We start from the raw sequence: 14,306 nt of genomic DNA on the forward strand, positions 1-14,306 counted from the left end.
AAATAGACTGCCATGATGGATCGGGCCATCAACTTTGCCATCCAGCTACCACACATCTCGAAATGCGGAATGACTCGAGTCACAGTCTTGGTTTTCAAGGAGAAGTTAGATACCCCCATTGAATGATTTCGCAGCCTTAGCCTGTCTGATGCGACTGATTGCCAAGCGCCCTTAATTACATATTCTACGAAAAGTAGTAGATGACTTTTGACCTACCCTAGACATTCCCTCACTACTTCCTACGCTTCTGACCTCCGCCGCCGGCCCCCTCGTCCGCTGCTTGGCGCTTTCTGCCGTTCTTACGCCAGAACTCCTTGCTCTCCTTCTTCTCCCTCGCCTCCTTCTTTTCCTCAGACTCGGCCACCTTCTTGCGGTACTCGGCACGCTTCTCCTCCTTTTTGGCGGCGCGGCGAGCGACCTTGTCGTTACGGATCGTGGTAAGCTGCTGCAGCAGGTTGCGCGCCGTCTTCTCCTCCTTGTTGAGCACGACAGCTCGCTTCTGCATGTAGGTCTCTTTGTTCTGCTTGCGAGCCTGCACAATCTGTGACTTGAAGGGCAGCTCGGCGGCCAGGGCACGGGGCACGCGCAGAGGGTTGAAGTGGCGAGTCTCGCGCTCAATCTTGCGATACTGGCTGTTCTTTTGCGAAGGTGTCTCGATGCCCTCAGCGCGGCGCACCTCACCCGTAAGCCGCATCGCCTGCCAGCCGATGAGGTTTGTTACGGGGCTGTAGAAGCGATGTGGCTTGATAGGATACCATGCTCGGAGGAAGACGATGTCGCTGTACAGAATCTTGTCTTCGAAGGTGGCACGGAAATGGCCCTCCGGCTTGGACAGTGCACGTTTGATCTGACCACGAACGCCGGAAACTGTCTTGATGGACGCGCCCTCGAATTTCGCGATCTCGAGCGACGAGTTGAACATGCCCTTGATGAAGGCCGTGTTCTTGTGGATCTTGTCGGCAGTACCCGTGAGCTTGAGCTTCTTGACGATTTCGGTTGATTCGTCGACGCTGAGGACTGTCCCCGTTGCTGCTATCCGGAAGCCAGGATTGGATGACGAGAAGGAATTGAAACAAACAAAGCCGGAGTTGGGCGCGATGAGTGGACCGTAAATGGTTGCGAAACAATGCATATGCTCTGGTGTGTATTTCAGCATGCGATTTCTCGTTCTCGAGTCTGAGATGCTGTAAATAGGCATGGTCTGGAATCGCCTCCAGCCGAGGGAGAAGATCAATGGATCGTTCGTCTTGAGAATCTTTTTGTGCCACCTATGCTTTTTGATTCGGACCTGCACATATCCAAAGCGATCCTCGGTAGGGCTCAGACCACCAAGAATTAGAGGCATCCTCGCATTGAACATCTCAACGAACTCGGCCGGAATACCCTCCAGGACAATCTTGGCATACTTGCCGGCCTTAAAGCCCTCGACAACAGCTCTCTGCCTCTCGTCAAGGTTTTCGAACTCTGCCTTGTTGATATCCAGCTGCTTCTGGATAAGGGCCTTTTGCGACTCGTACCACTCGTCCTCGCCGAATTGCTGTTCGCCGCCTTCCCTCCGGGCATTTGCTTTGTCGTTGAGGAATCCTTCTCTATCTTCTTCCTCAAACCGTAGTTTGAGTTCCTCCTTGCGTTTCGCGTTCCTTTCACGCTCGTCCTCGAAGTTTTCCTCTTCGTCGGGCTCTTCGGGGCCGTGCTGTTCTCCGGTTTCCAGGTCCTCGAAGACACCGTCGCCTTCGTCATCGTCCTGGTCATCATCAATGCCGTCAAATTCATCGTCATCCCCGTCATCGTCATCCCCACCTCGTGACGCCGATGTTGTGAAGCGGCGCCTCAATGCCTCCACATTTGCCTGAAGAGACCACTTTGCGGCCAAATCCTGATAGTCGTACAAGGGTATCGACCTATCCTCCACTTTGTCGTCCGTCTCGTGTTTGGACTTTTTGAAGAAATCGTCGTCGTCTGAAGCTTCGATATCTTCTTCCCCTTCTCGGTCCTCACCACGCCACCTCTTCAGTGCTTCCTGTGGTGTTATAGAGTCGTCATACATGAACCTAGCGAGATCCGGTGTATGATAAGAACGTCTCTTGCCATGCAGCCTCTTGGCGCGCTCCGCCATGTTTTCCTTCCACTTCAGAGCGGCCGCCTCCTCGTCCGAGTCAAGGCCTTCAGCATCCATGTCCCCGTCCTCATCTTCCAGCCCAGATATGGATCCGAGGTCAGAGTCACTGTCAGCGAAGGCCACATCCTCATCGTCGCCATCCCTTTCAGAATCCTTGAGGAAGATCTTGCCGAGCTTGCCCTCGTCGAATTCTTCTTCAACGTCAGACTCGCCATCCTCTTCACCACTGACGAAACCCTCTTCATCGACCATCTCCTCATCCGACTCTCCATCCCGGTCCGGGAGATGCGCAAATCGTTGGGTCTTTCGGCCAGTATCATTGTCCTCGACGACGTCCTTCAATTGTTCGCCGCCCTTGAAAAGCTGGACACCCTCCTCAGTCTGACCTAGCAACTTCCGCTCGCCCTGAAGTCCAACAATGAGCTCTTCACCTTCGCCCCTCTCGCCATCTTCGGCATCCTTGTCGAAGGTGAACCCCTTTTCCCTTGTGATCCAAATTGCGTCACCGTCGATCTTGAGACCGCTGCGATCTGACAAGGGGGCGTATAGTTTCTTCTCCTTCTCGTCTAGGCGTCGGCGTGTCGTCTTGCCTGTGATCTTGGCCATGGCTTGTTCCATAGCTGGAGTCGGGCAGGGGTCTGGAAGCACCTCGAGGTTGGCGACGGTAAAGTCCCCAAGGCCGGGAATATGCACTCTTTGGCCTTGGGAGGCAAAGTTAGTTCCTCTGAGGTAGCCTGAAACAACAACAGAGCGGTCGCATTTGGGGTCCTCCTCGATCTTGGTCGGATGGGTGATGTCTCGGTAGCTGTCGACGATGGTGTAAGGATGGGAGTTTCTCCAGACCAATGGTCGCGGATTCTTCATCACGGAGAGGAAGCGCGAGAGATTGTGAATCTCACGGTCAGGATAACGCCCATTCATAACTCCTGAGAGATAGAAGAGGTGTGCGCCTTGGTAGAGCTCGCTCCAAAGTCTCCTCTTGATCCGCTTCTTCGCATCCTTCAAAGTCTGAACTTTCTTGAACAAGTCCAAGTGAGTCAGAATCGTGAAGACGTTCCCGGGCATGCCGACGGAGCTAAATATATTCAAGGCTTCCATTGTCTCCATCTCGAAGCCGTAGTTGCCATCGATCATCAGCAGGACGATGTCTGCGATCTTGGCCAAGTCGACCATGGCCTCGAGTTGATTGGGACACTCGACGAATGTCAGCCGCTGCTTCTTTGATGTAACAACGGTGATGGGACCCTGGGGGTCGGAAATGGTCTCCTTCGCATATCGACGGATCAGAGATTTGAGTAGAGTCGTTTTGCCGACACCAGGAGGTCCTATGATGGTGACCAGCTTTGGTGGCGGCTCGTCGGGGAGTCGGTCGACGAGGGGCACATGAAATCGCCTTTCTTTGATCTATCCAAAAGCATTAGTCAACGCTTGTGTAGAGTGCCGTCGGTTCAGGGGTGCGTACGTCGGCAGATCGCGCGTTGGACTTAAGAAGCTTTCCGGGGTTGGAGAAGGTGAAAGCCTTGGGGTTTCGATCTGGAGCGCTTGTGAGTATTGAACTGAATGCAGCCAAGGTCAGATCCATGTAATTTACCTCCAGTATGACCTTTCTTCTTGTCCTTCGCCTTGCGGTGAGGCTTGTGCACTTGGTCGTCCATGATGGCGGCAGTGTTAACCAGTACTTTTGAGGATGCCTGTAGCGACACGGCGAGCGCATCCAATATTTTTTTTTCCTCTGGTCGCGACGCTGCGCACTTACCTTCCTTAGCTTACCAGAAAATTTGTTATGGGTCTCGTCTTATCTTATCGCGGTAGTGTATCGATAAGATCGCTGGCCCATTGCATGGACCCCACTACGTACCTAGTCCCCGGATAGGTAAGCTAAGGCACTGCACAGGCTGCGTTACGGTTTACCCCTCTTGCACTACCCCTCCCTCCCTCTTTTCCCTTGATTCTGTCGATGAGGCCGATCATCGAGGCGTTGTATTACAAACAACACATGGGGGACACCTGAGATGAGCCGGCTGGGAGGCGTACGTTATTCTTGTACATCCCAATCAGAATGAATAAACAGGCCACGGCCCATGCCCAGCAGCATCTGGGTACAGTTTAGAAGCTTCCGCGGGATGATAACCAGCCAGAGATAGGTATCTATTTCACGCAAGGCGACATTTCTGCAAACCAGCCATAGTCAGCAGTGACGGCATAGCCGCTGACGAGTGTCGTCGAGGCGGATGATGATACTTGGCAGATAGGCCTTGATTGGCTTCTGTGTCGAGTCACAAGACACCAAAGGGGCTCCGCAATCGTCTGCGAGCAGACGCATCATGCCTGAAGAAACAAAACAGACGCTCGAACACTGAAGCTGCGGATTAGGTCGGTAAGATTTCTTATCTGTAATCTGGTACACGAGCGGCGGACATGGTCTGGGGCGTAGTTACGTAGTAGCGGTGTTCATTCAGATGTGATATGCGCTCCACGCGCGTGGGTTAAGGGCGGTGGCTGGCTTGAGGCAGCCACAGCACACGCAGACGAGGGTTTAAGTGCGTTATGGGATGACGTATTGGCAGGTGTGGGACACCTCATTGAGGTGTCCGTGATGGATGGGGGTTGAATGCTCTCCGTACGTGCCACTCACATACATCCTCACCTACCTACCTACCTGACGCTCACGTTGCATGGGCCACACTGAAGCACCGCCTACGGTACGCTGTCTCCTCAGAAGCAAACTTCGCGTCACTTTTAGTTCCCGGCAAGTCGCGAAGTTCCCACACCCCGTTCAAGCCTTGCTACTGGCCTGTTCTCCCTACCTTCCTACTGACCTTCCTGACCTGTCTGTGCCTCCCATGCCTGGGAAAACCGGGCACGTATGAGACCCGTTGGCCTGGTTATAAAGACTGCCTTGCAGGCGCACTCCCACCTGCGAACTTCACCTCATCATCTGCTTCAATCTCTACACACACCTAAAATTGTCGTCACTTACTACCAACCTCAAAACTCTTTCCACACCATACAGCCCGTCACCATGCCTACCTACATTGTACGTATCAAGCTTGCTTTTGACGTTGTTTCTGGAACGCATCGTGTTGACGTGATGCTTTCCTAGGTCACCTGCAAGGAGGATGCTACTCCGGAGCAATTCCAGGCGTAAGTCGGCAACTACGTTTCATGAAGCACACGTTTTAACTGTACACGCAGGGCCAAGAAGCATGCCGAGGACCAGGGTGGAAAGATTGGCCATGAGTACAGCCTGATCAAGGGTTTTTCGTAAGTCACTGCGACTATGTAGTCCCTTTATGCTGACTACGACTGACCTAATCAACTTCGTCAGTGTCGAGTTTCCCGAAGACCAAATCTCCACTCTCGAGAAACACGAGCATGTCAAGCACGTCGAGAAGGACCAGGAGGTTCGCACGCAATAGACACCGAGCAAGGCTTTGCTTGCGGTTTCAATGAGCCTTGTACCCGATTCAGTACATACCTTAACTAGAATCATGACGTCCGTAATGATTTGATGCTCTTCTTTTCTTTCCGCTCCCACTTGCAACTTCTAGGCTCTATGCGTGACACACGTGAACGATCCATGGCGCTACAGCAGAGCCTCGCTTTTCACTGGAATTGTCTGGACCACCGCGAATTCCCTCTCAAGATTGTCTCTGGAAGAGTGACAGTCATGTGTCTAGGCACCATTCGTGCTCCGTACCCTTCGGCCGCCATTTGCTTGAAGCGCCCCGCGGTTGGCGTCGGCCCCCGCCCGTGTCTCATCACCCGGCACGGAAGCCACAGGGATCGGTCTATGCCACTAGCCACCCCTGCCTTCAAGCCCCAGCACGGACAGCACCCGGTGACTGCGCTAAGATCAGCTCCCTGCGTCTAATTCGTTCCGAGTCAAGCCTCCGGTCCTGATGCATATGATCTCATTCCTTCCTAAGCCAAAGCTCTCTCCCTCGCACTCCTTGACCGCAAAATCTCTTGCCCGGCAACTACAGCTCTTACAATGCCGCCATGAGGAGTATCGCTAGACCGTTGAGGCTCACACAGCCCCAGAGGATACCCCTAAGAGCCTGCTCTTCTTATCCTTGCCGTTCCTTCACCTCACGCCATGGCCACGGCGGTGCCAACTCTTCCTATCTGTCGCGTGTCGACGAACACGAGATTGTGCAGCTGGCCAAGAAACCTCAGCATCCACTGAGCCTCGCCGATTTGGTCAAGTATTGATGACCCTCCCAGCCCGATATTCCCATGAGCTTTTCAATCTGACGTTTGGTCAACCCAACCTAGACATGGCCGTCCTCCGCTGACCGAAAAGTCCCTCTTCTCTTCGGCCAACTTCACCCTGTCACTACTACCCATTCGCCTTGCCCACCGCATCCAGGCCCTCCGAAACCTGCCATATATCGTAGTGTCGAACCCCAACATTAGTCGAATCTATAACAACTACGTCCACTCACTCTCGACACTACTTCCTTGGTGGACTAAGGGCGGCAAGGCGGGCGAGAATGCGGTTCGGACGCTCGACGATGAGATTCGCTTCACAGAGGTCCTGGCAGAGCTCGTCGCGACACACACCGATACCATACCGATTCTCGCTCGGGGTTTCCTCGAGTGCCGCCGCTACATAAGCCCCGCAGAAGTCACTCGCTTTCTTGATGAACATCTCCGTGCTCGCATAGGCACACGCCTCGTGGCCGAGCAGCACATCGCCCTTCACTACAGCAGCCAGCCGCATTTCGACCCGGGTGCCAGTCCGACGCCATGTTCGGAGCATCCCAGCTACATTGGCGTTATCGACACCGCTCTACGTCCTGCTCACATTGTCGAATCCTGCGCTGGCTTCGTTGCCGACATTTGCGAACTGCGGTACGGCGTTCGCCCACATTTGATCATTGATGGAGAACCAGACACTACTTTTGCCTTTGTGCCAATGCATCTCGAGTACATTGTCACCGAGCTGCTCAAGAATGCCTTCCGAGCCACCGTAGAACACCGTGACAACAAGGAGCCTATCGTGGTAACGATCGCTCCCGAGCCGCCCGCTCGCAAGCAGTCGGGGCAGCCCCTCAAGATTGACGTGCCCAAAGAGGGTAGGGGTGAATTTAGGAGCGATGCTATACGGCCGCTGGATGACAACGTGCCAGGAGTGACCATTCGGATAAGGGACCGAGGGGGTGGTATAGCCCCTGAGGTACTGCCCAACATCTGGTCGTACTCATTCACCACGTTCTCCGAAGATGATGAGTTTCCTGGTTCCGATAACGATGGATTAAACGTGATATCCAATGCGAGTGCAGGCGGAAGCACTATTGCAGGTCTCGGATACGGTTTGCCGCTTAGCCGAGCATATGCTGAGTATTTTGGCGGTGGCATTGCTGTGCAGAGTCTATATGGCTGGGGTACTGATGTCTACCTTAGACTCAATGGTGTGGGCAAGATTCAATAGAAGCCTCGTTCCGATGCACTGCCAAGCAGTCAACGCTCGGTCGAACAGCTAAGATTCACATGTGCAAGAGGGGTAGGAAGCGTTACCAGCACGAGCGCCATCAAGATAGCGCATCACCTGTTCGGTTATTCATACATATTAATTGAACTACTAGGAGATTGATTACCAAGTGGATGCCGTCCACATTTGATGCGTTACCAATAGCAAATATGTGCCCCTGACCAACAGAGAGAGAAAAACGATAGAATCAAAAATGACGTAATCGAGTAAACTCGTTCGATGATCGATTGCGCAACGCCCCAGATTTTTTGACCAGCCTCCTGCAAATGCCCTCATTTTACGACAGCGAAACGGCTCTTATGTACGATCTCTTGCATATCTTTTACATGTTCGCCAGCTCGTTGTCGATCTGCCTGTCCATGAACGTCCTCCTCTCGCCGACGAGTCCGGTCTGCAGCCGCTGCTCAACCAGAGCACGCACTTGCTTCTTTGTGACGGTGTCGAGGTCCACCTCCCTCAGGACGCCCTGAATGGCTTCGATGATCATACCGTCGTCGGGACCTTGCATGTTGCCACGCTGGAAGTCGAATGACGAAGTAGATTGGTTCGCGCTGGGACGGTTCAGACCCAGTGCTGATTGTGACCGGCTACCGCCGAGACCAGGCGAAAGGCTAGCCTGGCCACGGAGGTTGGAGACGCTGGGACGATTGCCGGGGAAGTCTTGATAGGGGGTCTGCATGCGATGGATGTCGTGAGTACCCAGAGAGGCCATCGATTGCCTGTTGGCCATGGTCTGGTCATTGTGGTACGGGCTGGTCGCACCCGATGCGCGAGCCATGTGGCCTCCGAAAGGAGCCGGGGACTGAGGCGGCATGTAGGTGTTGTTGCGGTTCATACCGGTGAGGACGGAGCCCTGGCGAACGGACGAGTAGACCGACCTGATCTCGTCCATCTCGTACTGGTCGTCATAACCCATGTCGGTCTTCTCCATGTAGCCGCCACGACGTCCAGGAAGGTTGTTGGCCATGGCGTAATCATCCCATCGCTGCAAAGGAATGCTCCTGGGGTCAAATCCTTCGTCGTCAACAGCGACCAACTGCTTAGCGCCCTTCTCTCCAATGACGATACGAGTGTTACCCCAAGAGAAGTTGTCCTGGTTCCAGAAAGAGTAGATGGGAAGGGCGAAGGAGTAAATAGGGAAAGCAAGAATGTAGATGATCATCCATCCGATGTGTTGCCACTGTCTCTTCAAGATGAATATCAAGGCTTGTAGACCATACACTGCAGCGATCATGATAATGGAAATGTACGGAATCTGGCCAGTACTGGTAGCCAAGGTGTAAATGAGGTATCCGAGATAGACGGTGGTGGCGGGGAGGATGATGGTTCCGAACAGATCGATGAAGACGATGAAGCGCATGCTGAAGCAGCAGAATCCGCACATTTCCTTCAGCTTCATCAACTCAAAAAGGTTGTGGATGGTAGAGTTAATCCAACGGCGACGTTGAGACAAAAGAACGCTCCACGATTCGGGAGCTGCGGTTTGGCAGTACGCATCAGGAATAAATTTGTACTTCATAGACGGGAAATATTTCGTCATCAGCGTTGTAAGGTAACGATCCTCACCGAGAGACAACAGGTTCTTCTTGTGAAGGGTGTCGACGTCGCAAACACTGTAGTCGCGAATCACGCCGTCAGAGATGATGAGCGGCTTGCCCTTGTCAACGGTTCGCAGACGGTACATGGTGAAACTGGTGCGAAGTTAGTCAAGTGTCCCCAGTGCGAAAGTCATCGGCAGTCTTTTACTTACCATCCAGGCAAACAGGTAACGCTACCGAAAAGAGACTCGAAGGCCTTGGCGAGGTTGTGGGAAATGAAGTACTCGTAAACCTGGATCATAGTCCACCATGTTCTATCATCGTTCTGCAAGCCGGTTTCGCCGCAAATACCAGCAATCTTGGCGTCATTGGCGCAAGCCGACACAAGTCTATTCAGCGAATCTTCCCTGACGCAGGTATCGGCATCAACCATCATGAGATACTCGTAGAGTTCTGGATCAACTCCAATGATGTTGTTGATCTGGTGGAACATCTCAAGTTCAAGAGGACTCATGGGGGCGCGGTGGTGAACTCTGTTCAGAAAGCTCATCAAAAGAATCTGGGAATCACGCTTGCCCCTGTTACCGGGCTTAGCCTTGGACTGCTCAGATTCCTTTCCAACCTTGACGACAACGATGTATGGGACTACATTCCCCTCAAACTCGTACAGACCCGAGTAGACCTTGCCGTAATTCAGCTGCTCACTGCCAGTGCCAACAGACTTGAAAGGAAGCGCGGGTGGGTCAACCTTGGGATCAACACCGAGGATATCCAGAACGATTTTGGGGGTTGGACGATCGTTACCGGCACCAACGATGATACCGTCACAAATGACGCAAATGAGCTTCCGTTTGTTGTCATATTGCAAGGCTGTAAGGGAATCGAGGGCTTTCCGTAGTGAGTCTTCGCCTTCAGTATAGGCAGGAACCTGGCAGATAACAAACTTGTCCTGGGGAGCTGGACGTCGCTTCGAGCCAAACTGAAGGGCGGACAAAAACTTGATAAGAATGACAGAGCAGAGAATGATCGTCATCGCTAACATAATGTAGTTGTTTGCCTGACACTTGGCGGAATTTCGAAAGTCCGGAATACCAACGTAGAAAAGATTCTTTATGCAGTTCATGCTGTTCTGCACAGATGTGTTCTCGGTCGTGTTCGAGGCCGCAGTCTTGATGACGTCGTTCCACAAGTCTGTGACATCTTCGCCAGGGTTGTTGGAAACGACGTTGGTAAGTTTCGTGTTGAGAAACTTGTACGTGTCGACGTTCTTCTGTATATCCATGGTATTATAATAGTCGGTCAAGTCGTAGACGGCGCCATCATAGATAACCCACATGTGGCTGTCGTTGGAGCCTTCATCTGACACAGTCTTTTTGTCCCAGACGAGGTCACCCTTGTAATATTCCTTCATACGGGGCAGGAACGTCTTGCTGTACCAGTCGGTGTTGCCCAAAGCACTGGTGCGGTCAGAAGCGTAGTAGCCAGACGTATGGACGCCTGTGGTGTACTCCGGGGTGTTGTTCGCCGTCAACTGAGTGGTTTCCGCGAGTCCGAGACCAGGACATACCAGCGTCAGGGGAGGGGGGAAGTACTCGTCCAAGTTCATACCCGCGAATGGCAACATATTGTCCTTAGTGGTCTCGATGGCCGTGTCAGAGTGCTGCGTCTTCCAGAACTTGGAAATGTCGTAAACGCGACCTCGAACGCTGACATAAAAGTCGGTTTCGCCACCATGATACCCGACTTCTTTGGTATTCCAAGCCTTGTCGAAATTGGGGCACAAGAGTTTTCCGAACCAGATAATCCAGAAGACGATGGCAGCATTCATGAGAATGATGAACCAAACGAGGACGAGCTTCTCGCGCCAGGCCATGCGGACATCGGGCCGCTTCATTCGGCCAACAAAACTCAACAGAGGAGAAGGAATCCACCAGGTCCAAGCCCAGACGATTGCGACCCAAATCCGTCGCTCCTTGGTCATCTCCTTGGTTTCGACATGTTTGCCGTCAGCAAGCTCGGGATCCATCTGTCCGACGAATTCGCCCTCGTTGTTGTAGAAAACTTGGCCCTTGTAAGTATCACCCTTTGTACCCAGTCCATAGTCTCCTGACTGTTGCACATTGCGCATTCCAGAAGGGGCAATGGATGGTGCTCGCATGGCGTTGTTGTGGTTCAGGGTGGCTTGGGAAAGATTGCCTTGGCTGTAGTTTCGCTGATGAGCAATGAGGTGATCACGGCTACCATTAGGAGTTGTTTCGCCAAGCATGGGAGTTGGAAAGTAGCCGCTGCCGTTTGCCGAGTATCCCGACTCCAAGTTGTTGGCAACCATGACGTTACCCATGCCAGGAAGGTTGTTGTCCAGCGGCTTCATATCAAGCATGCTCTCGGCCTCCCACCACGCAGCCTCCCGTACCCAAACACGTTCTTTACCGATGACTACTTCGCCATTGGTCCATCCGCGCTCGAGAATCCAGGTTTCAATGCCCTCGCGGCCATCTTTACAGCCAAGCGCGGCATAACGTTGGACAAACTCGTCAATGTCGAAGTCTGCTGTGAAGTCGAGGTTCTTGTTGCGTCTGTTGGCCCATTCAGGCAGGCGCCAGGCGCGAAGCTGGCGGGAAACGGTACCAGCGGACCAGGCAGAATTCACCGAGGGCAGGGCAGCCAAGCTTGCAGGTGAATCGTCAGTAGGATGAACGGCAAGATGGTACCAAACACGGCTGGAGCTCATCAAAGACAACAGGTCGATGCGACCGGCACGTCCCAAGGTGATGCCTTCGCCCGCAACGGGGAAAAGCAACTTCTTGAGGAAAGCATCGTCGTCTGCAGAATGTCCAATCTTCTCGAGGACCTCCTCACGCTTCTCCAACTCATGCTGACGGTCCTTACCGGCCGCACCTGACATGATGCCCATCTCAGGGCCAACCTCGCCAATCGCAGTCTGCATCTCTCGCACGATAGTGCTGCCTGCAGGGGGGACTTCAACGCCATCCGCAATCATCTCAGCATTAATGCCAAGAGTATCATCGAATATCCCCCTCATAGACAAAGCCTTGCCCAAATTCGGATCAGGCACATCCAATATAGTGATACAGACGGTGTCACCGCTGTCACCATTGGAAGTGGGCGTATGAGTGCCGCGGCCGTCAATGGACTCAGCACCATCTTTGATACGCTGCATCTGGGCAGAAATGGCCTCGTTGGCTTTAGAGATGACCCAATCGACCAGTGCCTCGTAAAGACCAGCAACAAAGGTCGATCGGTCCTGGGTTGTACACTGCCTGGCAAGGGTCTCGGGATCCATGCCCAGCAGCCCACTGACATCCTCGCAGATTTCCTCGAAGACCTCCTCATCGACATGGTAGTCCAGAGTGTCACCAAGCTTCAATAAGCCTGCAAGTGTGGAAATCAGGTTGCGGTGAGCGGAACCCTTGATACCGATTTCTTTCAAGGCGGAGCGGAAGTCGTCAGCAGCGGCAGCATCATCGGCGGTCGGCAGATAAGAGGGAGGGTTGTATGTGCCAGATCTGGAAAGTAGAGCGTAGTTGGAGGCAGCCTTCAGGCCCAAGAATTCTCTCTCGGCAGGGGTGGAAGCCGAAGTGAGGAGGTAGTAGAAAACGTCAAAGGCGCGATATCCGGCCTCAGGAGGAATACTAAGCAGACCCTTGGCAGTATCAATGCCGCCCTGAGATAAGGAAACTGATGCCCCATGAAGATTTCCCGTCAGGTTAAGTGTCAAGGTGACACCGAGAGCAGACTGGCGAGATGCAGAAGGGTTGTATGGGGTAGAGCACCTGAGGAATGGTTGGATGGCTTCCAATGACCTGAAAACCGACGAGGGGATCGAGAGGGGGAGAGATGAGAGGAACGGAGTGAGGAGAGAGGGCGTCGATGTGTGAAGAGACCTGGGAGAAATCAGCGACCAATCCGGTTGAGACCAAGTATAAAGTATATTGAGTCTTACCCAAGGACGATGCAGCCGTCCTCGGCACGGCGACGAGCGTGTTCCCATGCTCTCGCACCGAGGGTAGGGTCTATGGTGCCACCGGGTCTTCCATCGGAGCCGGCCTGAGCTGCGGTGAGCCATGTGTTGACGACGAGGCTCGTCCCAGCATCCAGATTATAAGGCTGGGACGACAAGTAGATGTTGTGAACGGCGTTGAGGAGAGTGGTGGTGGACACAGGGGTAGACTGTTGGGCACCACGAGGGCCTCCAAGACCCTCGGATGCCACCGAGTACATGGACATTCGACCGCTGGCCATATTGATGGGGTTCTAATCGTGATGTCCGGCGTGGACAGCCCCCTCGGAGGGTCAGGACTCTATTCGGGGTCGTTTATAAGACGGATTGGGTTACGAACGAAGGTTGAACAGGCGTCGAGGTCGTGGCCTAGAAAGCGAAGGGCAGCCGTGGATGGAGAGAATAACAGATGGCGACGAGGAAGAAAGGAAGCGAGTTATTCTGTGGTTGTGCTATTACGAGGAGTAAGATAGACGGGTGGTAAGACGGATTGAGGCGGAGTGCTATGCGATTTGTCGCTGAGCAACGCGTAAAGTTGTGCTTCGAAGGTGGGCGCGAAGCCGATTTCTCCCTTTCTCTTCTTGCCTTCCGGCAAGCAAACGAAGAAGTCGACAGTAAATCGAAAGCAGGAGAGAAATCCGAAAACTCAGCGAACGATGGGACAATCAGACCACCAAAGCGAGTGAGGCGTCTGTCGAGGGGGAAAAGAGGTAGGAGGAAGAAAAGCCAAGTTCCCTGTCCAAGGCTTCGACAACTGAAGATGAGGGTGATGGAAGAGGGTGACAGGCGAAAGGGGAGGGAGGGGGCGGCAGGTGAAGCAGGTACCTCGATTTTGCAGGTTTTCCCTCAGGTACCTAGGTAGGTAGGTAAGGCAGAGGTACAGACGCAGGCGGAGGAGCAGGCAAAGCATAGGACACGGCTACCTAGGTAGGTACCTAGTAGAAGCAGCCAGGCTGCAGACCAGGAAGTTTAGGGAGTGACGGAACATGGGTCTTGTACAGATGGATAGGTAATAGGAGCCGAATGAGTGAACACTGAAAGTTCGGGGATGGTCTGCCGCAACGCAGCAAGAGGAACAGTACGAGCGTGTCCCAAATAGAGGCTGAGAACTCCCGAGGGTGCTCTCATGCG

General features: G+C 53.4%; 4 protein-coding genes across 4 annotated transcripts; 2 read left to right on the forward strand and 2 right to left on the reverse strand.

The window, feature by feature from the left end:
• Positions 1 to 232: 232 nt before the first annotated feature.
• Positions 233 to 3,774, reverse strand: bms1 (Ribosome biogenesis protein bms1; the record flags this gene model as incomplete). Its single annotated transcript, XM_032026867.1, has 3 exons — positions 233 to 3,523; positions 3,582 to 3,652; positions 3,711 to 3,774. The coding sequence occupies 3 exons, from the start codon at positions 3,772 to 3,774 to the stop codon at positions 233 to 235; spliced, it is 3,426 nt and encodes a 1,141-aa protein (XP_031876707.1).
• Positions 3,775 to 5,141: 1,367 nt separating this feature from the next.
• On the forward strand, positions 5,142 to 5,538 carry CGGC5_v005348 (Uncharacterized protein; the record flags this gene model as incomplete). Its single annotated transcript, XM_032026868.1, has 4 exons — positions 5,142 to 5,156; positions 5,223 to 5,263; positions 5,315 to 5,383; positions 5,448 to 5,538. 4 exons carry the CDS (start codon positions 5,142 to 5,144, stop codon positions 5,536 to 5,538), a joined length of 216 nt encoding a protein of 71 aa, XP_031876696.1.
• A 583-nt stretch (positions 5,539 to 6,121) lies between these two features.
• CGGC5_v005349 ([3-methyl-2-oxobutanoate dehydrogenase [lipoamide]] kinase) lies at positions 6,122 to 7,556 on the forward strand (the record flags this gene model as incomplete). Its single annotated transcript, XM_032026869.1, has 2 exons — positions 6,122 to 6,327; positions 6,398 to 7,556. 2 exons carry the CDS (start codon positions 6,122 to 6,124, stop codon positions 7,554 to 7,556), a joined length of 1,365 nt encoding a protein of 454 aa, XP_031876717.1.
• Positions 7,557 to 7,938: 382 nt separating this feature from the next.
• CHS6 (Chitin synthase 6) lies at positions 7,939 to 13,417 on the reverse strand (the record flags this gene model as incomplete). The annotated part of the gene is made up of 3 exons (XM_032026872.1): positions 7,939 to 9,307; positions 9,367 to 13,059; positions 13,119 to 13,417. The coding sequence occupies 3 exons, from the start codon at positions 13,415 to 13,417 to the stop codon at positions 7,939 to 7,941; spliced, it is 5,361 nt and encodes a 1,786-aa protein (XP_031876718.1).
• Positions 13,418 to 14,306: the final 889 nt, after the last annotated feature.

This window comes from Colletotrichum fructicola (assembly GCF_000319635.2).
Source record: "Colletotrichum fructicola Nara gc5 chromosome Unknown KSG_Nara_v1_contig03, whole genome shotgun sequence".
In the NCBI taxonomy this organism is placed as follows: Eukaryota; Fungi; Ascomycota; class Sordariomycetes; order Glomerellales; family Glomerellaceae; genus Colletotrichum; species Colletotrichum fructicola.